The sequence below is a fragment of the Metarhizium robertsii genome (genome assembly GCF_000187425.2).
Source record: "Metarhizium robertsii ARSEF 23 chromosome Unknown MAA_Scf_2, whole genome shotgun sequence".
Taxonomy (NCBI): Eukaryota; Fungi; Ascomycota; class Sordariomycetes; order Hypocreales; family Clavicipitaceae; genus Metarhizium; species Metarhizium robertsii.
In genome coordinates, this window is record NW_011942160.1 from 2,924,935 (window position 1) to 2,951,675 (window position 26,741).

At 51.9% G+C, this 26,741-nt stretch overlaps 11 protein-coding genes across 11 annotated transcripts in view; 5 read left to right on the plus strand and 6 right to left on the minus strand.

Moving 5' to 3' along the window:
• MAA_05570 (glycoside hydrolase family 47 protein) overlaps positions 1-423 on the plus strand; it is a gene marked incomplete at both ends in the record, with an annotated part of 3,211 nt that extends 2,788 nt beyond the window's left edge. The window contains one exon of the mRNA XM_007823568.1: positions 57-423. Within this exon, the coding sequence (XP_007821759.1) occupies positions 57-423 (367 nt within the window). The remainder of the gene's footprint in view (positions 1-56) is intronic.
• A 456-nt stretch (positions 424-879) lies between these two features.
• On the minus strand, positions 880-2,302 carry MAA_05569 (Mitochondrial porin (voltage-dependent anion channel); the record flags this gene model as incomplete). Its single annotated transcript, XM_007823567.1, has 5 exons — positions 880-909; positions 988-1,107; positions 1,166-1,870; positions 1,979-2,101; positions 2,258-2,302. The coding sequence occupies 5 exons, from the start codon at positions 2,300-2,302 to the stop codon at positions 880-882; spliced, it is 1,023 nt and encodes a 340-aa protein (XP_007821758.1).
• A 2,070-nt stretch (positions 2,303-4,372) lies between these two features.
• Positions 4,373-6,776, minus strand: MAA_05568 (asparagine synthetase 2; the record flags this gene model as incomplete). The annotated part of the gene is made up of 9 exons (XM_007823566.2): positions 4,373-4,415; positions 4,468-4,572; positions 4,625-4,908; positions 4,972-5,964; positions 6,042-6,190; positions 6,252-6,347; positions 6,463-6,488; positions 6,545-6,595; positions 6,751-6,776. The coding sequence occupies 9 exons, from the start codon at positions 6,774-6,776 to the stop codon at positions 4,373-4,375; spliced, it is 1,773 nt and encodes a 590-aa protein (XP_007821757.2).
• Positions 6,777-8,025: 1,249 nt separating this feature from the next.
• On the minus strand, positions 8,026-8,673 carry MAA_05567 (Ubiquitin-conjugating enzyme, E2; the record flags this gene model as incomplete). Its single annotated transcript, XM_007823565.1, has 3 exons — positions 8,026-8,360; positions 8,418-8,578; positions 8,639-8,673. The coding sequence occupies 3 exons, from the start codon at positions 8,671-8,673 to the stop codon at positions 8,026-8,028; spliced, it is 531 nt and encodes a 176-aa protein (XP_007821756.1).
• An 861-nt stretch (positions 8,674-9,534) lies between these two features.
• Positions 9,535-10,745, plus strand: MAA_05566 (Pex19 protein; the record flags this gene model as incomplete). Its single annotated transcript, XM_007823564.1, has 4 exons — positions 9,535-9,691; positions 9,759-9,973; positions 10,034-10,576; positions 10,647-10,745. The coding sequence occupies 4 exons, from the start codon at positions 9,535-9,537 to the stop codon at positions 10,743-10,745; spliced, it is 1,014 nt and encodes a 337-aa protein (XP_007821755.1).
• Positions 10,746-10,958: 213 nt separating this feature from the next.
• MAA_05565 (uncharacterized protein) lies at positions 10,959-11,715 on the minus strand (the record flags this gene model as incomplete). Its single annotated transcript, XM_007823563.1, has 2 exons — positions 10,959-11,306; positions 11,365-11,715. 2 exons carry the CDS (start codon positions 11,713-11,715, stop codon positions 10,959-10,961), a joined length of 699 nt encoding a protein of 232 aa, XP_007821754.1.
• A 726-nt stretch (positions 11,716-12,441) lies between these two features.
• On the plus strand, positions 12,442-13,935 carry MAA_05564 (Major facilitator superfamily domain protein; the record flags this gene model as incomplete). Its single annotated transcript, XM_007823562.1, has 2 exons — positions 12,442-13,298; positions 13,377-13,935. The coding sequence occupies 2 exons, from the start codon at positions 12,442-12,444 to the stop codon at positions 13,933-13,935; spliced, it is 1,416 nt and encodes a 471-aa protein (XP_007821753.1).
• Positions 13,936-14,718: 783 nt separating this feature from the next.
• MAA_05563 (ubiquinone biosynthesis protein) lies at positions 14,719-16,644 on the plus strand (the record flags this gene model as incomplete). The annotated part of the gene is made up of 3 exons (XM_007823561.2): positions 14,719-15,044; positions 15,107-15,257; positions 15,322-16,644. 3 exons carry the CDS (start codon positions 14,719-14,721, stop codon positions 16,642-16,644), a joined length of 1,800 nt encoding a protein of 599 aa, XP_007821752.2.
• A 2,058-nt stretch (positions 16,645-18,702) lies between these two features.
• Positions 18,703-19,542, plus strand: MAA_05562 (pirin; the record flags this gene model as incomplete). The annotated part of the gene is made up of 2 exons (XM_007823560.1): positions 18,703-18,820; positions 18,887-19,542. 2 exons carry the CDS (start codon positions 18,703-18,705, stop codon positions 19,540-19,542), a joined length of 774 nt encoding a protein of 257 aa, XP_007821751.1.
• Positions 19,543-19,901: 359 nt separating this feature from the next.
• Positions 19,902-20,486, minus strand: MAA_05561 (uncharacterized protein; the record flags this gene model as incomplete). Its single annotated transcript, XM_007823559.1, has 1 exon — positions 19,902-20,486. One exon carries the CDS (start codon positions 20,484-20,486, stop codon positions 19,902-19,904), a length of 585 nt encoding a protein of 194 aa, XP_007821750.1.
• A 2,463-nt stretch (positions 20,487-22,949) lies between these two features.
• On the minus strand, positions 22,950-25,485 carry MAA_05560 (sulfate transporter; the record flags this gene model as incomplete). The annotated part of the gene is made up of 4 exons (XM_007823558.2): positions 22,950-23,669; positions 23,725-24,238; positions 24,299-24,928; positions 24,986-25,485. 4 exons carry the CDS (start codon positions 25,483-25,485, stop codon positions 22,950-22,952), a joined length of 2,364 nt encoding a protein of 787 aa, XP_007821749.2.
• Positions 25,486-26,741: the final 1,256 nt, after the last annotated feature.

Sequence of the window (26,741 nt, forward strand, 5' to 3'; positions counted from 1 at the left end):
GGCCGCCCGCCGAGCTTCTACAGGAGCGGCGGCTGGGGCGCGCACGCCGACAAGAGGCGCCAGGCCCACGAGGAGTCTACCGCTACCTCTACCGCCTCGTCGGCGCGGGGAGACCCGTGGAAGCACTTCCACCAGGCGCCGGGCGGCATGGGCCCCGGGTCCAGCCCCTTCGGCGCGGGCAGGCCCGACGACGACGTGCCGCACTTTGACAGGCGGGCTCACGCGCGGACGCACCAGCGGCAGGACGAGCGGCGGTACGAGCGCCGCCGGGCCCTGGGCGACGACGACGTCGAGTTTGAGCCGCAGACCAGTCTGGCGGGGCACTTCTTCATCATCATGGGCATCCTGGCGGCGACCATGGTGGCGCCCCTTGTTTACTTGCAGTTTATGCGGCTGGGGAGGAGGAACAGGGACGGCGTGTGACGGGTTGGGCACGGGGGCCTTGTTGACTGCTGTTGCTGCTGGCAGCATGGTTCATGGCCGCGGTATATATACTATACTATCGTGTTGCTGCTCCAGGGTCAAGAAACACGGAGAGTTAGGTGAGGGGCCAATCACGGCGGCATACATGGCTTTGTATATAGGGCTGTTGGGGCATTGGACAACACATCAGAGTATGGTACGGTAAATTTAGACCTCAAGCACATTCACCTCCTACTTTGGCCAAAACATGTGTCGTGAGAATTGTTCATTATTTAGATTTTCGTCTCACTCCTATATCTACACGGAAGCCACTTAACCCCCGATGCAACATTTCTAGTACGATACAAAAAGCGTGCCCTTTGCAGCTTCAATCTGAGGATAGATATTTTTGATCTAGTAGCACATGTCGGGAGCTGCTAGATGAGAGGTTGTTTTTTCGGGGTGATTATGAGCTTTTTAACCCTCGAAAGTGAAGCTAGCACCGAGCTATTGACATTGTTAGCAACAGGGGGTTTCGTTTGTTTTTTTTATCCATGAACAAGGTATCAAATGAACAAGTCCTACCTTGTGGGTGGCCTGGTCAAGCTTCTGGGTGTCGAAAGAACCACCAAGACCCAGGGTAACACCCTCACGGAGGAGGACGTTGTAAGCGAGGGCGGCAATACCGCGATCGTTAATCTTGACCTGCACAAATTGTCAGCTATCCGAGGTACCATGACTTTGGTGCGTAGCAAGTTCGAACCTTGGCAAAAGAGACGGGGTCAATGCGGTACTTGCTGGCGACCTCAAGGCCGACAGCGTTGCCAGTCTTGGAGTTCCAGGTAGCCTTGGCACCAGCCTCCACCTGGCTGTTGACCTTGTGGTAGTAGGAAGCAGCAAAGACGCTCAGGTTGTCGGTGGCAGTGACGGCAGCGCTGTACTGGGGAGCAGCGTACCCAACCGCAGCGCTGTAGGCAGTGACGGCAGCCTTGTTGACGTCGTAGCCAGCAGAGGCACCGGCGAGGAAGCCCTCGTGGCCGACAACGGCATCGACGTTGGCAACAGGGCCCTTGAGCAGGTCAAAGAAGGCACGGCCGTGGAAACCGGGCTGTTTGAAGAAGAGGTTGAACTTGGCGCCCTTGCCGGCGGTGGCGGGCAGGAAGTTGAAGAGACCCTCGAGCTTGAGGCCCTTGGCGAGGGTGTCGTTGACCTCGAGCTTGGTGTCGAGGGCGTTGGCCGTGTTCCAGGTCTGGGTCAGGGTGAGGCCTGTACGCGTATACCTCGTTAGCAGCTGAGCGTAGCCGGGTTGGATGGTAGCAGCGAACTCGAGCGGCCAGCAGGCGGCGGACCCGAGAATGCGTGATACAGAAACGACAGGGAGGGAGCCATCTCGTCGTATACCGGGACGACGGGGAGACTTGGGGCGGGGAGTTTTACCAGAAGGCTTGTCGGTGTATTTTCCCTCAATCTGTTGCAACGTCAGCATTTGTCACGGCGCAAGACCTGACACCTGATGCCTGCTTCCTAGCGAGAAGCAGCCGTTCCAAGTTGGATTGAACGGGGACGCAATACTTACAGCCGCAGAGGTGGCCTTCTCGTGGCTGGACTTGCCAGTGACCTTGAAAGCGACGCCGTTGGGGGCAGTGTCCTTGAACTCGAAGGTGGTGGCTGACAGGTGGTAGAAGTCCTTGTTAAGGAGCTACAAGAAAAAGCAATGTTAGCAGTATGCTCTCTGTGCAAATATCATGGCATTGGGTCGAGTTGTTGAGCTCGATAAAAAAAAGCCATTGAGTCCAGTACAACGTATGCCGAGGAGCAGACGGCCATGGCAGGAACCGGGGGAATAAACGCATACATCGTTGGCCGGCTTGGCAATGTCGGAAAAGGCGGGAACAGACATCTTGACTGGAGGTATGGAGGGAGCGAGGAGGTAAAGAAAAGAATTGGTATCTGGGAGAGTGATGGAGGAGAGCGATGATGTTGTGACGTGAGTTGCAATGGGCAAGGAGATGAAGGGCCAGAGCTGGCGAGAGGTGGGAAGTTTTCGGGACCCCAGCGGACATAGGGAAATTGTCGGGTCAAGTGCGACAGCAGCTGATTGGGTGGCTGTGTGCTTCAGACCCACTTTGCCAGACCAACAATGTTGGGGCAAGCAACACGGATAGAGGAAACGGGGAATCAATGGTCGGAAAGTGTGGACAAGAAATCGCCGGTCAAATTATACATGATCTTGTAGTTGTATCCTTGTCCGTCTCAGCAGTCTTTTCTGTATAAATTTCACGGCTACAATCATGGTAGTTGCATGGAGTGGGCCACAGTAGCTGACAAGCACATCTGCTGTGGACATTGGACGGCTTGCATATTCCTGCGCCTTCTACTCCGTGCTTTTGCACCAGCTCGACTGCTGATGGCAACTTGTAAGAAGGCATCCATCCATCTCTCTGTCTTCGTCCTAACATGATGGTCCCGTCGGGTCCGCTGGTATTTCGCCAACAGCTCAAACCGCTAGGCCGGATGCATCACCTTGATCATGCAGCGCCGCCACGGCGGCCATGGCGGATTAGTTGTTCATGCGCTCCTCCAACTTCTCCAAGAGGCTTCGCGAGACAAACCGCACCAAATAAAGATTGACGGGTCAAGCGCAGCGTCCACCGCCCACTGGTAGAGTCGTCTCCAGACGCAAACTCCAGACGTTCAGGGTTTCTCTGCGGGAAAGCCATGACTCACAGACACCATCCATGCTCGTGTACACAATAACGACGATCCCATTATTAAGCCAGCTGTGAAAGCCGAAATATACGTTCAGACACGCACACGCGCCTGGGGGACGCGGCAACCGTGTTTGGGTCCTGTACAAAATGGCCACTCTTTCAGTTCCGCCATCTTCTCATTTCCTCTTCCCCGCGGCGGCGTTCTCAGTGCCATCGTGACTTTGCGCCAGGCACCCCAACAATGGCCCACGTGGACGGTATTGCGCCAACTAAGGCGCTGTCACTCGTCGCATGTTCGGGTGTGGCCCCAGCCTGAGCCCAGTGTCCATGCCACACCATATCCGACTTGAGACAGAATCTGCTCCTTTTTGACCCAAAGGGGTGGGGGTCGAAATGGAGGGTGAATGAGATGAATTGATGAGTGTTCCAGCCTTGTCCCTCGATGTCAGCTGAGGAGGACATCGGCTGTCAACTGATACGACTTGAACTGCTGTCGTCTCAGGGGCTTATATTACCATATCCAGAAATAGCGACAAACTCAAGATGTTGAGTACAAGCCTCGATTGAGTGGTCAAATGACCAGTGTCCCTACAAGTCGATCAAGATAACTAGAATCACCACGGTAGCTTGCCAAGCTTGCGTTCTCACAGCTCCAGGCAGGGCGTATTTGCCAATGGCCAAACACCCGTAGCAAATCCCAGTATGTCATGGTATTGCGCCCGACAAGCTTGTTTTAGATATATCCTTGTCAGGTCAAATATTATGATGTGCTACTCGTTTTCTGTGTTCATAAGTGCTGAACATGATGCTCTGCATTTGTCGTACTGAGCACTGCTTTCATTCAGTCTCTTAAAAGGGGACGTAATTCAAACGAGAGTAGTTTTTGCGCTTGTCAAGGATTACAACCTGCTTGGTGTTAAGATTGGTATCAACGCCACCTCGGAGTTGATACACATGAACCTCATCGATGCAGTAAATCCTGAACGAACAAGAGTCTACAAATGGCGCAGTGCATTCAACTTTGTCCTTGTTGCCTTGCTTTTAGTTATTACGGTTTGCGTACGAGTGTTGTAATGTAACTGTATATCTTCTATCCATGCCCTAGCTTGTCTACCATATCTAGATATTTCACCAGCGGCCAAAAAACTAGTTCAAATGCTCAAACACTGACCGATCACGCAACTTTTTGTAGTCCTTCAAATCTGCATATCCCGTATATGTCCCTGTTGCCTCGCAGGTAATTGCGAGGACATCACCATTTATGCAGCGTTCTCATACTTCTCGTTGTGAGTGGAAATGGCTCTGAAAACCCATTAGTCACGAATGTCTTGTCAATCAAAAATACTATACACACCTTCCACTGGGGTCAGTCTGCTTAGACCATGTCGGCGTCCAGCGCAGAACGGTCGACGCACACGAAGGAGGGAAATGCTCGTCAAACATCAACCGATACCAGTAACTGCGGTCTGTGTTAGCATATCTTCAATTTCAGTATCATAGCTTCGACTTACGCCTCCTTGGTGTCAGGGATATCAGTGCCCCATTCAGTTTTAGGGTTCTTCATCATCTCATCCGTAACATGCAGCTCAGCGTGGTCCTTTAGGGCATCGATCCAACCATAGCCGACACCGTCAGAGAACTGCTCCTTTTGTCGCCAGAGAATGTTTTCAGGCAGGTAGGGAGCAGTACCAGGCTCATCTGAAGTGTCAAAGGCCTTTCGAAGAATGTATTTCTCCATGTGGTCCTTGGTGATCATCTTGTCCTGAGGATCAATGTTCATAGCTGTCTCGAGGAACTATCAAACTATTGTCAGCTCACCGTCCTTCTTGAACGTCAAATTTCAGCGTGCCATACGTACCTCCTTATCAAGGAAGGGAACTCGGGCCTCCAGACCCCAAGCAGAAGTAGACTTGTTGGCACGCAGGCAGTCGGCGTAGTGTAGGTTCTTAATGCGACGAACAGTCTCCTCGTGGAAAGCCTTTTTATCAGGAGCAGCGTGGAAGTACAAGTATCCGCCAAAGATCTCGTCACTGCCCTCGCCACTCAACACCATCTTGATGCCCATAGCCTTGATCTTACGTGAGAGCAGATACATGGGAGTAGAGGCTCGAATGGTGGTGACATCATAGGTCTCAAGATGGTAGATAACATCCGAAAGAGCGTTGAGGCCGTCTTCGATGGTGAATGTCATGACATGATGCTTGGTCCCAAGAAATTTGGCGACTTCGAGGGCAGCCTTGTTATCTGGCGATCCGGGAAGACCGATAGAGAACGAGTTGAGCTGGGGAAGGTAGGTGAGAGTGGAGAGGTTATCGTCGTCGTCGATACCAACAAGACCCTCGCCCAAGTCAGGGTTTCCAACGGGATCCACGGCAGCATTGGCCGCAACTGCCTTTTGCTTAAGACGAAGAGTCTCGCGCTGGGCAATTGCAGCAACCAGACTAGAGTCCAGGCCACCAGAGAGCAACACGCCATAGGGAACCTCGGCCATAAGTCTCTTTCTTACTGCCTTTTCCAGGGCATGGCGCAACACCTTCAGATCAACAGGTGTTGAAGGGACCTTGGTGGGATCCCACCAGGTGGGCTTGAAGTAGCGAGTTGTCTCGCCAGTTTTCGAGTCGAAGATATGGCCAGGGGGGAACGCAACAATCTTGTCACAGACGGTGTGAAGACACTTCAGCTCGGAGGCAAAATAGACGGTTCCTGGCTCCTTCCACGTCCATCCTTGGTACAAGGTCGTGATACCAATGGGATCACGGGCAGCAATAGTTCGGTCTTGATTCTTGTCGTAGAGCACGAAGGAAAACATGCCATCGAGGTGGTTGGGGGCATCGAGGCCGTATTCCATATACTACCCAGCATTGCTGTCAGCCACAAGGCCTTGTTTTTTGTGAAGATACAATCACTTGGAGCATTGAGATGACGCACCAGAGGAATAATGACTTCGCAATCGGATGTGGTCTTGAAGTGGTACTTGTGTCTCAAGTGCTTTCGAATCAGACGATGGTTGTAGATTTCACCGTTGACAGCAAGGACAAGCGATTCATCCTCGTTGGTCAGAGGCTGAGCGCCAGACTCTGAGATAGTTGTTTAGCACACCTGCACGTTTAGCTCTGGCTTTCAAGGTCCATTACTTACCAACCCCAACGATGCTCAGACGCTCATGGCATAAAACTGCACAGTCACCGATTAGACATAATTCCGTGCCATTTTCAATATGCCATTCCATTGGACCTACTTGTGTTGTTGGAGATGATGTTTCCACCTATTTTTACTCGGTGTTAGCGACTGATCGAGGAAGTTATGCGTCCCTCAAGGGCCTGGATGTCTCTCGTGACGCTGGACTCACTCCAATCGGGACCTCGGTGGCGGATTCTACAACCATTGAATCAGCAGGCGCTTGTCAATAAAATAAGCAAAGGTCAACTTACTGCTTGGCAAGGCGCAGAGCGGTCGGCTTAAACTTCTGGACGCTTGGATGGCTGTCGATTGCGCTCGTCAGCAACTTTTCTCAACTTCTTGGCGGGGTAATTTTTGGTGACTCGGCTGCGCACTGCCGTCCGATCGGACTGCCCCTCCAAATGGCTCAAAAAAAAAAGGGAACCAACAACGGGAGGGAATGAGCGACGGTACGTACCAATGGCAGGCGAAAATTCCACACATGGTGACTGCCGAGCTTCAATGGCGAAGCTACGAAGTAAAATGTTCGGGGGGGGGGGAAATTGTATACGGATCTTGGTTGTGGAAGAGAAAGTTGAAGGGTGGGAGAACAGAAGAAGCACATGCCCATTTGGTAAGGAAAACCTAAAGCCACTACGACTCCATACTGCCGGCCTCACTCGACAGAACCGGAGCTCGTCAAGCATGAGTCAAGGCCAAAAGCGGCAGTGAAAATGGGGCCCTCCCCCACCGAAACAGTCAGTATAGAAGGAATACGAGTGCCTGGTTGGAGTTGGAGTGTAGATAATAACACTCATATCAACAGCTGAGTCTGTCGACGCCCTGCTCCTTGCTCCGTAGTTGTGTCTCGGTTGCTGAGCCTATATCCTGTACAAGCCTGTGGTCGCCTAGACCCGGCCGACTTCGGCGAGGCGATCAATCATTCGCGGAACATGGCTGGTGTGCCGCTAATACCTTTGTAGTCTGCAGATAAAAGGTCAACCTCCCTAATTCCAAAAATTGGTCAGTTATCGTTTCGCTCCCTACCAAAGTCCTTTTCTATCCACGTCCGTGCATACCGAGTGAATATGACAGATAATCGTACGACACCTTAGGGCTGTAGGGGTTCTTCAGGCAGGGTCCCTTTGCCGAACGCAGATCTCCGTGGATGGGGAGGGTCTCAGTTGCACCTTCTTCTTAGGGAATTTATCTAGTCTATTCTACTAGGGCCGTTGGATGGCTATCCAGTATACTGGCTTTCGAACTCCAGACGGCCATCGCGTCAGTACCTTTCGTGCACTAATCGGATGACCTAAGGAAAATTTAGAAAAAAAATTGCACTACAAAATGCCAGTGAGTTTGTCTGGTGCATTAGCGCAGCAAACATCACAAACATCATATGGTGGTATTCGGGTGGATAGACCTCATGGGAATAAAGGACTTGTAATGATTCGTCTCTCCATGCCCTAGAACAAGCACGCTCTCCATAGACGTTCTTCTCCGTCTCGCGCACCCTACAGTCTATCATCAGGCGCTAGACTCAAAACTAACTGTGCGAAACCTAAACCTAATACGCCTGTCGCAAATTCATCAAAACATCATCGTAAATGCCATCGTCTTGTGTCGGGAATACCTTCCTTCGCAATATCATCCATGCGTGTTGTCTGAAACACACCTCCCCAAACGCCATAGCCAAATGCTTTGTTGGAGAGCGAACCAAGTTCGTCATTTCCAAACCAATGTCGAAAATCCATCAAGGTGCTGGGTTTTCGCGCACCACGCGGCGGACTCTCTTTTCGTACTCCACTCGATCTCTCTTGAACAGATTGTACGCCTCGGCCTGCGCAGGTGACTCAGGGTTCGGGTCGTTCAGGAGGTCCTGGATACCCAACAAGATCTGCTTCACAGTGATCGCCGGTTTCCATGCCTCTTCTTCATTAAGAATTGAAAGACAAACGGTGCCTGAAGGGTAGACATTTGGGTGAAACAGCGGAGGTACAAATTTGCCTGTTTGTTTTTGGGCGTTAGTCATATCAGCAATGCGAAGGTTCTTCGGCATCTTACATTTCGGGGGTTTGGTAGGATATTCTGGAGATAAATATTGTCAGCAGCAACTCTTCGACGCTGTTTAGCGGTGTCACTCACCTTCTGGAAACGCAATAGTCAGCTTGAACAAGCCACCTTCCCAGATTGTCTTCTCCTTCCCCGGAACACCGCATTCCCAGTTCTTCAGGTCCAAAATTCCCTCCTTTGTACGCGCGGGTTTCGCGTAAAAGCCAAACGGGTGGTCACGCCGCCACTGCTTGCTGCATTTCTGGTCAGAGCTGGCGCAAAACTTTAGCACGTGCAAAACCCCTTCTACCTACCGCTCTTCCTGTAATCGATTCTGACACAGGGCCATCTTAAGGCACTTGATAGAGTCAACGTGTGGTCGGGCTGTTGGCTGGAGATCGCCGTCGAAAGACTCGAAAGGCTGTGCACGAGGTTACCAAATGAGGGGTCTTCGTTGCGCGATGCAAAGTGGACGTAGAATCGCAGAACCAACACTCGGGGTTGGCAGCCTTATCGTCGCGGGCCCTCGGGGAGCACAGCTTGAAGTATTTGTCTTGTCCCGAAGAGAAATCCACGGATGCAAAGGCTTTGCCGTAGTCGAAGTTGTCAGTACTAGCACAGGTGAATTGTTGTAAAAGGACAAGTGGAGACGATTTGAAGCGCCGCAAGGCCGCTTAGGCCACGCCGGAAGAGGAGGGACAGTGCCTGACACGAAACCCAAGGCCACCAGATAGTGGTCAGGTAGTCACACCTGCTTGTACTCCATACTCCTACCACAGAGGGTGTCCAAGAAGTCACTGTCGGGCAAAGTGCTGGCCACTCGACGGAACCTTCTAGGCGGTTGGTTGCTCCTTCCTGGCCTGTGTACCCTCGTCACCCCGCCACCGGCCCCTGTCACAGTGTCTCCACCACCAGACACTCTTCCCTCGGCTCAGCAGCAAACCTATTGCGAGGCTTTGCTGGGCCGTGGAGGGTTGGAGGGGCATGAAAACCAAACAACTTACTAAATTACGGAGGAACACAGGCTTCCATCGCATCTTCAAGCACCGTCCTCTCCAACTACAGTGTGATTACCGGGTATATTCCAACCCTGGTCCTATTTTTATCCCCCCTGAACTGATCCAGCAAGTCGAAAGAGCTGTGCAGCAACAGGAGGGCATTTGCACCCGGAGATCTGATATTGGTCTGTGACGGCCTAGACGTTGACGCTATGGACGCAAAACCTGTGGCTCCAGAAGAGATCAAGGAAGGCGATGTAGAGGTCAAGGCAACGGATATCAATGCTGCTGCAGCTGGGGCCTCAAAGCCGGCCGCAACAACCGAAGACGTGCCTGATCCGGATGAGGATGACCTAGACGACTTGGATGGTGAGACCAGAGCACGAGTTATACTATGGTTCTGGGAAATCGCAGAGTTCTAACTCCGTTATAACAGACATGCTAGATGAATTTTCAACCGTCAAACTTGAGGACGGGGCCAACAAGCCTACTGAGTCTAGCAGTGCCGGCCCTTCAACTTCAACACCCAAGCAGGGTGATGCCGCTCCCAAGGAATCCCCAGCTGCTGAAGAAGAGCCATTCTCAGAAGAAGATTTCGCCAAACAGCTTCAAGCTGGCATGGCTGACCTGCTAGGTGAACTGGAGCAATCGGTATGCTGCTACAGCCATATCCATGTCGGTCATTACCACGAACTAATACATTCCTAATAGCCGGAAATGCAGCAGCAGTTTGAGGATATGTTCAAGCAAATGGCTGCTGCTTCAGGGGATGCAGCGCCAGGAACAGGGGCAGCGGGCTCCTCTTCTGCCAAGGCCGGAGCCCCAGGCACTGCCTCTGAAGCATCCTTCCAAGAGACAATCCGCCGGACCATGGAACGAATGCAGGCATCTGGGGACCAGGCTACAGCCGCCGCAGCTACTAGTAGCGGTGACGATTTCATGTCTGAGCTGCTGAAGCAAATGTCCTCTGGAGACCTCAACGGCGAAGGCAGTGAGGAAGAATTCTCCAAGATGCTCATGGGCATGATGGAGCAACTGACCAACAAGGACATTTTGTACGAACCCATGAAGGAGCTCGACGACAAATTTCCAGAGTGGTTCGAGAAGAATAAGTCCTCGACCCCAGCAGAAGATCTCAAGCGATATGAAGAGCAAAGGGTTCTTGTTCGAGAGATTGTAGCCAAATTTGAGGAGAGCAGCTACTCCGACAGCAACGCCTCCGACCGTGAATATATTGTCGATAGAATGCAGAAGGTATGTGACGGCTTTGTATTTGTTTTTTTTTTTTTATATCGCCACAATAGTCCGTTGACACATGTGACAGATGCAAGCCGCTGGCTCACCGCCGTCAGACTTGGTAGGAGACATGGCATCAGCACAAGAAGCATTCGGAGGAGCAGATGATCAATGCAATCCACAATAGATTTCCTAGTTGTCTCGATATTCCGTACCCTCATAATACCCCACGTACACGAGCTCGGTACACAATGACGAATCTGTACAATAGCAGTCCCTGCCACTGCCCAACGTGTCCTCCATACCCAACGCCGATGAAATGAACCCCCCTAAACTCCGTGCAATTTTAGTACAGTGCAATCACAAATGCTTTGATCCAAGTGCTACGATGCTCCGGCTCTCATGACATATCCATCTGCTCACCAGAGGATTGTGGTTGTGAATATGCTTGCTCTTGGGCGATTAGCTCAGCAAACACATCATCATAGTCCTCGTCAGACAGTAAAGGCGACGACGGTCTCTGACCAAGTTGACTCTGTTGCTCGTACGAAGCAATCATGGCCTCGAACTCTTCTTCCTCCTGGCACACCTCATCTGTCATATCGTCGTGCTCACTGCCATGTCGGTCATTGTGCTCGAGCTTTTCATCTTCTCGAAACGCCATGGCGTCTTCTAAATCCGTATCCGATAAAGCTGGCGCATCGTACGAAAGTCGTCCAATATCAGCCAGCAAGCTATTCTTCAGGAACTACAACAGCATTAGTACATTTCACGATCCGAACAGCAGGCACTGTCTGCAATCGTACCTGTCCCTCAATATCTCTCCTCTGCCACGCCTTCTCATCCTGCTTCTGTCTCACGCTCTGCAAGAAGTTGAGCCGTCTTGACTCCTGCGCGTCCTCCCTCTTCCGCAGCAGGGGGTTCTTGCGCACTGATCGCGACGCGTATTTGAAATTCGGCTGCTGAATGGGGGATGATTGAATTTGCCTCTGGGGGAGGGTGTTTCTGTCGACGGGGGAGAGGGGCGATGAGGCGCGGATAGGTGATGAGGAGAGGGGGGAGGGCACGCTTGGATGGTGATTGAACCCGAAGATGGGTGTTGCGACGGAGAGCATGGCGTTGGTGGGCGGCGGTGAGTATTTGGGGTGATTAGGCATGTGCGAATATTGAGTAGCCTGTGATCAGGGATGGTGAATTGAGCTTCCGAAGAGTGCTGAGTGTGTCCGGGGAAACGCGTGGGTGTCGTGGATCTTGAATGGGGAGCGGTGGTGGTGAGGTTAATTAAGACGCGGTCGACCATGGCGCGCAATCACGTGGTGGGACGTCAATATTCAGTGGCGCGACGTAACAGTGGGCCCGCTCCCCTCCATGAGATATCGGACCTGGTCGCGGCTGTCACGCCGGGTGGCGTCGAGTCAGATGAAGCACTTGCCTGCAAACTGCGCCGTACAATTTGACGAACCACGCCGTGCTCGGTAACATGCAGGTTTTCCAGGCCAATTGTTGTTCGGTGATTGGAAAACTCCAATTTGACAAACATCCAATTAACTACAGTATTTGCTTATTTTTTTGCCCTGTAAATAAGGAGCGCAAAAGTCGGAGATAATGTACAATGTACTCCGTAATGCCAATTCCGAGAGAGAAACAGCCCCTCAGAACTTCCGAAAAGAGCTGGCCGAAATACTCATTCACCGAGTTGGTTGAGCGCCGAGCCAATACAATCCAAGACACAATGTCTGCGCACCACTGCTACCCATTGATAGAAGGCGCAGTGGAGATTTCCTCAGTCACGAAATATAAATATGGCTGTGGTTGTGGTCGTGGGCAAGGAGGGGTTCTCGGCGATGTAGACGCTCACCGAGCACCCAAGACAAAAATTCACAATGGGCAACAAGATGAAGACACTGGGCATCTTCAACTTCACTGGCCGCCCTGTACTGGTCCAATACCGCTCCTCCAATTTCCTCATCCTGCTCGTTGTATGCGCCGCCGTATTCACCGACATATTCCTCTACGGCATCCTCGTGCCCGTCCTCCCCTTCGCCCTGACGGACCGAGTCGGCGTGCCGCACGACCAAGTTGCCAAATGGAACGGCATCCTCCTCGCGCTGTACAACGCGGGCTTATGTATAGGGAGCCCCGTCTTTGGCTTCTACGCTGACCGCACTTCGTCACGGCGACTGCCCTTTCTGCTTGGTCTAATCGCCCTGGCTGCTGCTACACTGTTACTATGTCTAAGTACATCCATTGCTTTGTTTGCAATAGGTCGTGTTCTTCAGGGCATCAGCGCCGCGATATGCTGGGCGGTCGGTCTGGCGTTGCTGGCTGACACGATGGGGGAGAAGAGAGGTTGGGCGATGGGGTGGGTGAACTGGGCCATGACGGCGGGCTTCTTGCTGTCTCCGATTATCGGGGGCATTGCGTATGCAAAGGCCGGGTATTTTGCCGTGTATTACCTCGCTTTTGGCTTGATTGTGTGCGATATCGTGCTGAGGCTGCTGTTGGTGGAGAGAAAGGTCGCGCAGAAGTGGCAGCATCGTGGGCGGAATGAGGGCTCGAACACGGCCAACCAGGAGCAGCAGCCTGAAGAGAGTGCTGTGAGATGCTCAGGGGACGTGAATCCCGATTATGGAACGATTGAGCGGGATGTGGCAGGACCAGCGAGGGCATATTGGAGTCTGATCAAATCGAGACGCCTCCTGGCATCACTCCTAGGCTGCATCATGCAGTCTGCATCCAAGTAAGCCATTTCTTCTTCTTTTCTTTCTTTTTGGGGGGGTGTAGCAACGTCATGGAGAGAAAGTACTGAAAGTTTCAGATTCGCCTTTTATACCGTAGTTCCTCCTTTCGTCGACAAGACGTTTCACTGGGACTCGCTTGCAGCCGGCCTCATATTTCTATGCGTCTTCTTGCCCGGCTTCCTGTCGCCTGTTGTCGGCACCGCATCCGATCGATACGGCACGAAATGGCTCTCGAGCGGTGGCTTTCTCATGTCCATCCCCATCTTTGTCTGTCTGCGCTTGGTCGACTCGGACTCCATCTCGCACAAGGTCCTTTTCGGCGTGCTGCTGACACTCATGGGTGTTGCTACCACCTTGTCCAGCACCCCGCTGATGGCAGAGATTACCTACGTGATTGAAGAGAAGGAAAAGAGGCAGCCTGGGGTCTGGGGAGCCAAGGGAGTATACGGGGTTGGGTTTGGACTGTTTACTACGTCGTTTGCGCTTGGGGGCGTCATTGGTAGCTTCATGGCTGGCTACCTGTACGAAGGGCCGGGTTGGGAGACTTTTGGATGGGCATTCGCGGTTTGGTGCGCGGGAGGTGCGTTGATATGCGGCTTGTTTGTAGGGAGATCGGGGCAGGAAGCACGGCGGTAAATATTTAAAATAAAGAGAAATAGTGTGTCTGGCAAAGAGCAGGCAGAGAGTTGGACTATGCGCTGGCTGGTAGAAGACGGTTCAACGAGACAACATGAATCAATGTGTAAAGGTGCAACTATTCAATGTTCCATGTCCGCGCGAGGTCTGGTGCCTGCCCCGCTACCTGCAGGCTACAGGTGTTGTCGGCGCTTTTACTGACGCCGTCCACCGGTACCGCACAGCAGCCTCCCGTGGCCTCCATGTCCCATTGATGCTAACCCCAGTGGCTCTCGGGGGCATCAGATTGTGCGCCGCCTGTTCCTCAGAGCACTTGACATCATTGATGCATCACTGATGTCTGGTTTGCACTGGAGGCGGGATAGCGCTGTTCCATTGTCATTGATGTCGCCGGTGCCAGTGGCAGCCACGGTCGCAGCTGGCTCGGCCCTGGACAGGCCGTGCCTGGACACCCCGTCCCTCCGTTCCCAACCGATTGAGGACGGGGGCCAGGCGCCTCGGCGAATCACCGTGTCGCACAGATTGAAAAGCTGATCTTCTGATGACGATGTGGATGCTGATGAACTGCCCCAACTTTTTTTGTCTCGAGTGACCGTCCAACACTGGCACCACTTCAATGCTCCCTTCTGCCTCACTCCATATCCTTGCCTCGCCGTACGTTGTTTTTGTTTTCTTGTTTGCTTTGAGAATGCATGTCTCAACCTTGGTGGCAACCACTCAACGTCGCTGAGAGAATTTGACGGCGGTGTTCCCCGATGCCCGCCAGGATCCCTTTTTCACAGAATGAGCGCTCTTACGATCCCCCGAATAGCCACCCGGCTTGGCCCCAGAACATGGACATGCTCAGCTTGTCAGGGCCAATTGGCCGTCGCGAATTCTCACCCGTTTGGAGGACTCAGACGCTTTGCTTCGGCTAGTGGCTCATCACAAGGAGCCAACGGCAATGGTCGTAGAGGATCGCGATCTCGAAGGGTGTTGTTATTCGCCTCGGCCAGTGCAGCTGGTGTGGCGAGCACAGCGCTTGCTTTTACAGATGAAATTCGGAATAGCTACGAGTCTGTGGAGCGAACCGGTAGAGTTATTGCCGCACTGGCTATTTGTATTAATGAGTAGGGGTTTCCGCCGACCTGGATGATGCGATGGTATATTCTGTGGCTAATCGTCTTGACAGTTACCGTACGACACTAAACGCAAAGGCCACGATACAAGACGAGGAAGAACAGACCAAGGTCTTGCAAGCGTGCCACAAACGTTGCGCCGAGAGAACATTTAAAGTGTTGGAAAAGAATGGCGGCATTTTCATCAAGCTGGGCCAACATTTGGTATGAAGGGCAGTTCTCCCGATAGCGCCAAACACAAAAATTAACCGTGCTTTCTCCTCCACAGAGCGCCATGAATTATCTCCTGCCGCCCGAATGGACAACAACTTTCGTCCCCTTGCAAGACAAGTGTCCCGTTTCGTCGTTTGCATCAATCGAAGACATGTTCCGCAAAGATACCAATGGAGAGCTATGGGACATCTTTTCTGAGTTCTCAAGTGAACCAATTGGCGCAGCCTCTCTTGCCCAGGTCCACCTAGCAACGTTGAAGGAGTCTGGTCGCAAAGTTGCTGTCAAAGTGCAGCATCCTGACCTCGAAGCATTTGCGCCTTTGGATCTCGCTCTTACAAAATACACTTTCTCTACGTTGAAACGATTCTTCCCCGAATACGACCTCGAGTGGCTTTCTTCCGAGATGGAAGTGTCGCTGCCAAAGGAACTCGACTTTCAAGAGGAGGCGGACAACGCCAGGCGGATGAAGGCACATTTTGCCAAGATGCCCGAGCTGCCTCTCGTCATTCCCGAGGTGATTTGGGCCAAGAAGCGTATTATAGTCATGGCTTGCGAGTCTGGTGCTCGACCCGACGACCTGGAATACCTGGACAAAAATGGAATCGACCGCGACGAGGTCTCTGCCACGCTAGCACGCATCTTCAACGAAATGATTTTCGGAGATGGCGCTCCGCTGCACTGCGATCCTCACGGTGGGAACATTGCCATTCGCAAGAACAATGCTCGCCGTGGCATCGGACGCGGCCCAAACTTTGATGTCATACTCTACGACCACGGCCTCTACAGAGATATCCCGCTGCCCTTGCGGCGCTCATACGCCAAGATGTGGCTGGCAGTCATTGACGGCGACATGGACCGCATGAAGAAGTACTCGCACGAAGTCGCGGGCATCGGCGACCAAGACTTTCCCCTCTTCGCATCCGCCATTACAGGACGCGACTTCAGCGTCGTCAGCAACCAGGGCTCTATCCTGCAGACCCGCAGCGCCGACGAGGAGCAAACCATGAGCTCGTCCCTTCAAGAAGGGCTCATTGTCGACCTGGTCCAGATGCTCAGCCGAGTGCCGCGCATCATCCTGCTCATTCTCAAAACAAACGATTTAACACGAAGCTTGGACGAGAGCCTGCAAACTCGTCAAGGTCCTATTCGCAGCTTTCTGATTCTCGCGCGATACTGTACGCGCACCGTCTTCCACGAACAGCTAGAGCAGATTCGAAACAAGGGATCACTGCTTTGGCCGCCAAATGGTTTGAGGGTGTTTGCCGCGTGGTTGGGTTACCTGAGGGTGGAGGTGAAGCTGGAGGCCTTTGAGCTCTGGCTGGGTGTCAAGCGGGTGCTGGGTTGGAAGGTAGACTTTGCTGGCGGTTCGCAACTGTAGAGTGAAATAGAAGTAGATAGACCGTGTATGATGGGGTATGATAGACTGTATATATGTAAAAGCGATGGAAATTTTAGAGTATAAGCGGAAGAGTTGATGGAGATTTTCTCCAAGGAGCGGTGCCCTGTAGGGTAGTACGTGGCAGATCTTGTCTTTTTTTTATTTTTTGACACGTTTGACACAACAAGATGGGCATTGCAAAATAGAAACATTGCAGGTAGAGTAGGAGATATTCGAGGTATGGTAAAAGTTGCATAATCTAGAGAAACACATTACAGCGCGTGATATGTTGCCGAACCGCAAGTCCGCAAGATACAAATATGGACAGAGCCTACCACGCGACATGCTGATCGGAATAAAAAGTCGACAAAAAAAAAAAAAAAAAAACACGGGATATAAAGATCCGTAGACTCTGGAATCCAAAAAAGAAAGCTTGGTTTCGCCCGGGCTCGAACCGGGGACCTTCTCGGTGTTAGCGAGAAATCATGACCAACTAGACCACGAAACCGTGGATGCGCTCCTGTGCGGAACTCGATGGAGAGGACGGTCTTGATTGAATCTAAGAACCTTTCTCCGTATTGCCACTCAGTAATTTGTTGGCTAATGATTTTGTAGGATTGTGTGACAAGGGCTTACTATGTATAAGGGCTTGGAGCAATTTCGTATTCAGCTAATGATTCGCTTTCATATCAAAGGCTTGTGGTCTTCTCAAGGCCCCTGAGGGCGGATGACCCTTGTTTATACAAAGCAGCGGAGAGCAAGTGAGCCTGGAAGCCCAAGGCGTCAATCAAGTCTCGAGCGCGTGCGTAACCATCGTCAGGTTCAAGGTACGGCTCTTGCCTCTGTTTGCAGCTTGACCTCCGTGTAACAGATGCCTTGAGATTATTATTTCTTTGTCAGTCGGGTTCTCCTTTTTGAAACCTATGGATGGCGAGTCTCTTGGCGCACGCTGTGAAGCTTTGGAGGTGAAACGTTTGCAAGCATGACGGACGTTGCTGGGGATGAGCACTTTTGCCATTCGTGTATTTGGCTGGAACATGTCGCATGTCGTTGTTCTTGGATGACGTACAAATACCAGCGGCTCATTTTCGGGATAGCATCTCCTTTTGCCTTTTGCGCAAACACCTTTTTGGCAATAATGAGTTGAGAGAGGAAGCAGGTTAGGAAGGGATGATTCAGACTTCAGAGAGATCAACTCGCTGAGGTGTTGTGGGCAAGGGTTAGGGTTAGGATAGAGGAAGTACCTATAGGTAGGTATGTTTCGCCCCTCAAGTGCTACATTCTACGATTTGCTAGGACTGATATTAATCCAACGCAGTACAAGGTACCTAGTTAAAAAAGCCGAAGCCTTCTTACTACTTGCACAATCAACATCAACGCTACATGTTTTCGTCCAGATAAACGGCAGCCATAGTCCAACTTGCAGCGGCTCCATCGACCTGCTATATAGAGCCAAGCCTTGACGTATATCTGTGTTATCTAGGTGCATTGTGTCTATTCGGCATGCCTTTGTTGCCTGGCTGCGGGGGTGTTGGGCAATAAGAATCCCCGCCTCGTCTTATGCCGTGACATGAAGCTGAAAGACCCCTGTGGTGGCTTGCGCTGCTGAAAGATGGAGGCCGTCATTCCCAAAAGTATACAAAAACCTGCTTGATGAAGGAGTGCTTGGGTCCGGAAACCGTCCTTTCTAAACTTGACAAGTCGGTAATTGAAAGCAACACCAGAAGCGGAATCCGCCAAGTTGCGGCGACTTGGGCCATGCTGGAGAAACTAACTCGAGAATTCGCCAACCACGGCATGGCGATTCACTGCGACATCTACACCGAGGATGGCTATCCCACAGACACACCCGTTGTTCTGTATTTTCACGCCGGGGGCCTGGTTGGCTGGGGACGAAGAGCAGTGCCGCCGTGGCTCGTTCAGGTCGGTTTCCCACGCCTCTCACGAGGGCTACCTATCTAGAGTGCGCATGGCTGACGCTTGACTTGCTTGGCCTGGCCTGTATACCAGACCTGCTGGGAGAGAAAATGGCCCCTTGTAAGCGCAAGCTACCGCCTCATGCCCCAGACCACGTCCAAGGGCCTGATGGAAGACGTCGATGCGGCGTATGAATTCGCTCGGAACTGGCGGGCTGATGGGAAGAAACGCCGTGTCATTGCCGCCGGCAGCAGCGGCGGTACGTTGAAGAGATTATTGATGCTTCCTTGTAAGCCCAGTCGTTCTCTCTGACAATAATATCCAGGCTTCTTCCCATGCGTCATGCTGGCTCATCACAACCCCGTCAAACCGCTCGCACTCCTCTCAGCCCAGGGTATCAACTCGTTCCGCCACAGCTTCTTCAACTCGTCCACCATGCTCACGCCCGAGCCGATTCCAGACTCGGTCATGGCGCCCATCATCGCCGGCCCCGTCGTCATTGGCGAAACACGTCCTGACGACCCGTCTGCCTTTGATGTCGGCCAACTCACACCCGATGGTTCCAGAAACCCCGACTACAAGCCTCCAGCTCGCCCGCAAACCCCCGATGACTCAGACGACGCTGCTCGTCTCCGGGGTATGCTGTACGACTACTACACTCACAAGAACCAGTGGGTCGAGCTGCTGGGTGACGTTGACCCAGGCTACGCGTGGGCAAAGGAAGATGCGGCCGGGGCCAAGGCTCGCGTGGAGGCGTGGCCGCCAACCGTCATCTTCCACGGCAACGCCGACTACGACGTGGAGCTGGCGGTGAGCGAAGAGATGAGGGACTCCCTGGGCGAAGACAAGGTGACGCTGCTGGTGGCAGAGGGGCAGGGCCATCTCTACGACTTGGTCAAGTTTATTGAGGATGATGCCCCCGGGATGGATACCGTCAGGGAGGCCGTCCGGTGTCTGGATGGAATTATTGCCAGGCAATGATGAGCCGTGCCTTTTACAGGAATGAAGATACAAACTACATATTCATGCGCTACTACTTGTACCACAACTACTCTTCCTTGACCGGGCCAAGCATGGTCTCGTGACTCTCGTCCTCCAAACCGGCCGTCACGCCTTGACACGAAGAAACAGGTTTGGACACAGTGTATATTAATAACTACCTAGGTACTAGTTATTAACTAAGGATAGAAAACACAGATCCTTGAGCAAAGCTCTAGGGTACTGTGCAGAGTTAAGAAAGAATCAAACATCCTCCTCCAAAACAAGACGATCGTCAAAAGGGCCCTGGCAATTCTTGCGCCGGCAGGTTGAGCTGCCATTGCGGCGGTGATTGGCACTTTTTAAAGCCACTCAGCCTCATCATACTCGGCGTGATGACGAGGGGGGCAGTTATAATCATTCTTCTGGCACAGGGTGACTGTGAGTTTGGTGCCGGCACGGCATTGTGCTGGATGGGGTTCGGGGCGGCCAGGGACCAAGGCCAAGCGACGGCACTGAGGCGGCCTCTGGGGCTGAGGTTGAACATAGACAACGCCGGGGAATCCGGTATGCGGGACGAGGCGCTTGATCGTGTATCTAAACTGGGCTCCTTGACTGTGGTACTTCACTGCTACCTGGCCCCGCCCCGGCATGGGCGGCGCATGCGACAGCACCTTCAGCTTCAGGCTCGCGCTTGGCGGTGGGTCTTGAATTACGTATGAGCCATGCGCCGCAATCTTCACGGAGCTAGCGTCGACCTCAAACTCGTCGTCGTCGTCGACGTCGATCGATTTTCCTGGAAGGGGGTTCAGAATAATGGCCTGATTCAACCTGTTGTTGATGGTGATGGCGCCAGGCTTGGAGGATTCCATCTCGTCCGAGAAGTATGCTGGGGAGGCCAGAGAGGCGGCCACGAAGGCGGCAACAGAGAGCATCGAGTACTTCATGTTGGCGTTGGATTGGGTGTGAATAGTAATAGATTGTATTGTATTGTAGTAGCAGTGTAGGTTGATTTGGTTTGAGGAGAGTGCATGGTTTTACATGTCGAATACGGCTCTTTATATACTTTTTTGCATGCACGCATATCCGTTATTTTTCACATGTTGTTATATAAGAGTAACCAGAATCAAGAAATAAATTATATTAACTTTACCGCAAAAATTTCTTTTTCGTGAAATTTATTTTCTTCTGATAAACTTTTACAACGTATTATATAATAACTACAGTCTAGAATGAAGAAACACGTTATATTGACTTTACGGCCATTTTATTTTCCTTGAGAAATTTATTTTTTTCTGATCAACGTTTCAAAATGGCCACGAAGACCTGACAGTGCAGCTCGACAAACCCAACTCTGGTGTAGATGCAGCTTTTACCGTTTCTACTGGGCCCTATGACGGGATATACGGAAGGCTGTGGAATGTATGCAAATTAAATTTTATCTCGCTGAAAGTTGCCCACGTAGCAACTACATTGCCGCGAGGTTTCTCCTCAGTTTTCGATGGGTTCCATGGCACTTGTACTGAACAAATGCTAATTGAGCCTCTTGTATCATTATGCGTTTGGATACGGTATGTAGAAAAAAAGAGTCGTGTACTAGTGTCGAAAGCATCAATGTGCAGAAAACCCAAATCCATGTACAATCCGTGCATGTGAGAAATGTTCCGTCTACTTTTCCCACCCGTGGTTGCTGCCACGCAACAACAAGAGCAAAAAGCCAAAATACGCCGACATCCAGCAGCTTCTAGAACCCCAGTTTTCATCAAAGCCTAAAATAAACCTACATTTCCAGCCATGTAGCTGTCTGGAGCATTGGATTGAAGCCATGTAAATGCAACGCGGAAAATAAAGCTTCAAGCCGCACATCCCGTCGTCTCCCCCTCCTCGAGGAACGACGTTATTCGACAAACACCAAGCCCAGACTTTATCCCCAAAGGTAAATGGATCGGGAACAGAAATGGCACGCTCAGATTGACTTTGAAGCACAATCTTGGTCAGCAAGCACAGCAAAGTTTGGATTCCGCTCTTCTCTCCACGTTTGAGCTTGTTCCCGTATCGTGGCCGTAGTTGTTGCATGTGAATGCCCAAGTACTTGCTCGACACCAAGTCTAGAATCTACAAAACACGACACAGTCGCCGTGCACATACGTCACCCCAAGCCTCGTGGTGAAGAGCAAAATTCTATAACAAATGGGAATTTTTGTGACGTATTGAGCTGTGCCTTGATGAATCATTGCGCTGTTTGCGACGGGTCTTCCTCTTGGATAAACATTTGAATGTTGTTGTTACATGTACTCGACGGCCAAATATTTGGAAATTAAAATTACACAGTTGGGATTCGGGACCAGTGCCACCAGACGCCACTGCCACTCACTTGCTGAGGGGTCAGCGGTTTAGCATTTCCATCGCACATCTTGATTGACCGCGATGCGTCGGATTTCCAGCCAGTCGTCCGCACGCCAGGCAATCAATTCATCGCCAACAGAGTCAAGAGCAATCAATTGATGGCCAGGCCCACTGCTGCCCGCCGCGAGAAGAGAGCACCCCATGACGTATTTTTCTAACCAGACAGACCCTTTGCGCAAGCGTTGACAATCTTGTCAGTCAAGTAAAAAAAAGAATAATTCATATAGAATAAAAAGTAAAAGAAAAGAAAGACCTTATAAAAGATGAAAAAAAAAAGAGATCCCACCGGAACCCATTCTCAATCGCATCTTGGATATAGGAAAAGCCCGATGCGGGGGTCGAACCCGCAACCTTGAGATTTCGTGTACTCGTAAGAGTCTCACGCTCTACCGATTGAGCTAACCGGGCGAATCCGAACTCGGTTGCTAACCTCGCTCGGAACAGTCCGGTTGGATTGTTGAACGAGAGCAGAGTATAATCAACTTATAAAGGCTGTGTAAAAAATTTTCGTTTTTGGCTGTGAAATGTGCGCGCTGGGACTAAAGGATCAACTGGTGTGGTCTGGAGTGGGCTTCGGCGGGGCTTTGGCGTGGGACCCTGGCCGCAGGCTGCATGACTTGGGACCTTGGGTCATTGATGGACCCATTGATACTTGAGGTTTCTGCTTGTCTTGCAGGGGGCGGCTCGTGCGGACTGCACAATATTCAAGGCGCGAAATTTCATGCTGAGTGGCCTGTGACTGCGAGGACGAGGCACATGTTTGCTAGTTTCAACCGACTTCTCCATTGCGTGGGCGTTGATTGCCAAGTGCGCGTGTAGAGAATAGACAAAATGCATGTCGTTCAGACATCAATTCGTGGCTCTGCCATGCTCCCATGCTCCCATGCTCCGTGATGTAAAAATACAATCAATATACTAGATCCAACCATCCGTATGCAAGTTTCTGGTATTTGAAAACAGAATGCGCCGTTCCCATGCATTTCCTTCTCTCCTCACTGCCAACCTCAACCGCTGCCACCGCTCCCAACGCCAATGCTGTCCTCATACTCTGTCCATCGCAACGCCTCTTCTACATCATTCACAAAATGCGACTCGCCTCCACTCAGTGCCACAATGCCACTTCGTTCCAGCAGCTTCCAGACGGCGTGATCTCGGCGACTGGGGCCACGGGAGAAGAAGATTCGTACACCGCGTTCTCGGTAGTTGCGTACAATTTCCTCAAGAACCTGCGTGCCCGAGCCGTCCATCGATGTGACGCCGTGAATGTCAAAGATGACGTTTCGGTTGGATTCCTGGCTCCGCAGACGGGGGAGAGCCGGGTGCACTTTTGATGTTCCATACAGCTCTAGCCGTCGCAATCGCGCCTTCAACTCTCCCGTGTTGGCAAAAGTAAGCGGCTCAGGAATCTTGACAATGAGACAGCCCTCAATAAACTCCAGGCATGCATGTCCAGACTCGGCGTTTTCGAACCGGTTTGTCCCGGGAATGCGCCCCAGAATCTGAATTCTAGGGCGTGTGCTGTGCTTGATGACGAGAAGGATCGAAATGCCAACCCCCATGGCCATGCCGAGCGTGAGAGAGTAGAAAATCGTCGACAGGAAGATGACGGCCATGAGCCCAAGCTCCGTCCAGCCCCTGATTGTGACGAAGAAGGCAATGTCATGCGGCGCCTCCTCTATCAATGAATACGCCACCACAGATATCATGGAACAGAGAACAGGTTTCTGTCGAGTGTTAGACAAACACATGTTCAAAACCTCAACAAGCACGCACACTCACCGGTAAAAAGTAAAAGTACGGTAGTAGAAACAAGATGGACAAGAGTGAGATCAAACTCAGCAGGATCGAGCTTACGGGGCTCTTGCCACCAGTCGTTTTGTTCACCTTGCTTCTCCCATAGCCTCCAAAGGCCGGCAGACTCATAAAACACGCGCCGACGAGGTTGGCAGTACCAAGGGCAATCATTTCTCGATTTGCGCTCAATTCGATGCCTTGAATGGCATCATTGCCTCCCAGGCTCTTGGCGGCGACGGATGACTCGAAGAAGCCGAGCAGTGCAATAAGAAAAGACGTCGACATGGCACTGCGAATGTGCTTCATATGAGCCAATTTAAACGGCCATCTAAATGCAAAAACGCCTCCGTTGGCGGCTTTGACGGCGCCAAGGACCTCAACGCCTTGCTTGTCCCAGCGGAAATGCCAGCAGAGAATGGCAGAAACGACGACGACCAAGAATCGATCTGGTACAAACACGACGGAGGGGAATCTAGGTTCAAGACGCTTCTTAAACTCGCTGTACTTTTGTCAGCAACCCGATGAACGGCATACAGCGCCAACGAATGTCAAGACTCACCGGAAAATCATAATGACCAGGAAGCTGATGCCGGAAACAGCAAACGTCAGATGGTGGACCTCGCTAATGTTCTCTACAATGAAGGCAATCTTCTCAACGGTACTGCCGTGGCTTGCGCCATCATCGCTTGCAAGATCGTTCAGACCAAGCTCAGGGATGAGCTGGTCTACGGCTATGACAAAGCCAATGGCGCTGATAAATCCACGCAAAAAGGGGCGGCTTAGTACGCTGTCCAAGAAACCCAACCGCGCTATTCCTGCAATCAAAACCGTAGCTCCCGCCATACCAGCTACAACTCCACAGATCTGGGCATGGACGAGGTCGTTATCCTCAGCCGAACCACCACTGTCGACGCTCTGCTGCACAACCGTGCCTACAAGCAGAGAGCCAGCAGCCTCTGGACCAACAACCATCTGCGATGATGAACCCAGCAAGGCGTAAATGAAGGGCTGGAAAACAAAGGCATACAGGCCGTGAATTGGAGGTACATGAGCGAGGTTGGAAGCGAGCGACAGCGCCATGGGGAGATAGAAGGATGCAATGGTAATGGCAGACACAAGGTCGCCCTGGAGATAGGACCATTTATACTGCTGCATCCAATTCAAGCAAGGAATGTAGTAGGACAGATACCTATCGACACTATTAGCAAGCCAGATGAAAGGCTGTGGGGCATTTGCAAAAATTCACATCAAGGGCGTATCTCTAAATCCAGCTCGATGAGCGAGTTCCCTAGTCTCGCCCATCCTCTTGGTCCGGATTCTCCCGCTAAACCATTTCTTCCAGCCCTCTTCGATTGATTCTTGGGACGAGGAATTGTCAAACAGCCCATCAGGTGCCGTGGTGACAATATCGTCCCTAGCAATGGGGAATACTTCGTCCGGGGTCATCGGTCGAGGGCTAAACGTGCCGTGGTTGCAAACGCCAGGGTGAACGGCGCTCGATCGCCTGCGTTCGGTACTTCCGCCGTCGGAAATCAATGGCGTGGACTCGTCTGTATTGCCACCAACGGTGGCATCGCCACGAGCAGCGTCATCCCTAGAAGGGACTGCTTGTCTAAATGCCGGGCCGCTGTCCTGGCTACTGTCTCGACTCGAAGCTGCGTGGCTCTGACGTAGCGAGCTTGGCTGGGCTGGCCGGTGGCTCCTGCTGGAGGACGAGTCCTCACGATGATGCGAGGGATTCCCCATCATGTGCACACAGGACGGATGATACTGGCCCTGGCGGCCGAGGCAAGATAGCAGGCAAGCAGGCGAGCAGCCAGGGACTCTCGTGATGCGCTCAAACTGCCTTCCAAAGTTGTGGGTACGACGTGTGCAACCCCTGTACCTGATGCATCGAATGTAGTGAGGGGCGTAACAGCATGCAATCGGGCGATCTAGACACGAGAGAAGGGATCAATGCAGGGTCAGAAAGGAGGAATGAATGGTGCGCATCATCAGACGAAAACTCAAACCCGGGATGCGTCAGCAAAAAGGGCCCAGGGACTACGCAAAAATGTTGGTCGCAAAGGGGCTTGACCTACTTTTATACGATCCGAATTTCGGCCCGCACGTCCCTTGTTCCTTGGGCACAGGATGTCACTGAACGCGTGGAGACTCCGAGAATAGCGGGGCTGTCTAGAGTCAAGCGACCGCTGCAGCCACTGAGAACCACGGCATCACTAACCGATCGACGACAAGTCGGCAGGGAAACGGTTGAGGCCCGAGAATGGAAGGCGCGAACGGACTGGTCTGGACCAGGCAACACGTGCACCCAGAAACTGGATTCTGTATGCTCTACCGATCTGGACTTCATCAACATACCTGCCCGTGTCACAAGAGATGGGGTCCTACGCCGCTCATTATATATTCGCCATGTACGGAGTAACGGGGCCAGAACCCCCGACAGGGAATTTAGGCGATCATGGGATACCACGAAATGATCGGTTGCATATGCAGGCGACACCACCTTGAACACAACCGCCACAATAAACCCCGACAGAACCAGAAGCGGAGTTACACAAATCGTGGTCAGCCGCCTGGTCATTGGGCGTCATTGACCGCGGAGGTACGCGGGAGTCAATGATCCTCTCCCACGTGGGTGGCATACTGTGACAGCGCAGGAGTGCATTGTCGGGTTACTAGGGAAAAGGTGTCAGTAATACGCAAGACAGCATCACCAAGTGTTCCTTGCATTCGGAGCTAAAAGGTTATACAAACGACCTGTTCTTCTTCTTCTTCTTCTGCTTCTTATTTCATACCCCCACCTGTTGATCTTCTATCCCTGCAGGACTCTACTCCGTATTTGCATCGACATTGGCACCAGCCACGCCTTAACAAGTCAGTACACAATAGCTCGAGGACACCCCCTCGCAATATATTCTCGAGCAGGATACTTCCTAAACAAGTGAGAAAATATTTTCTCTTTCGATTATAATGCCCAACATATTCGCAACTGCAAATAA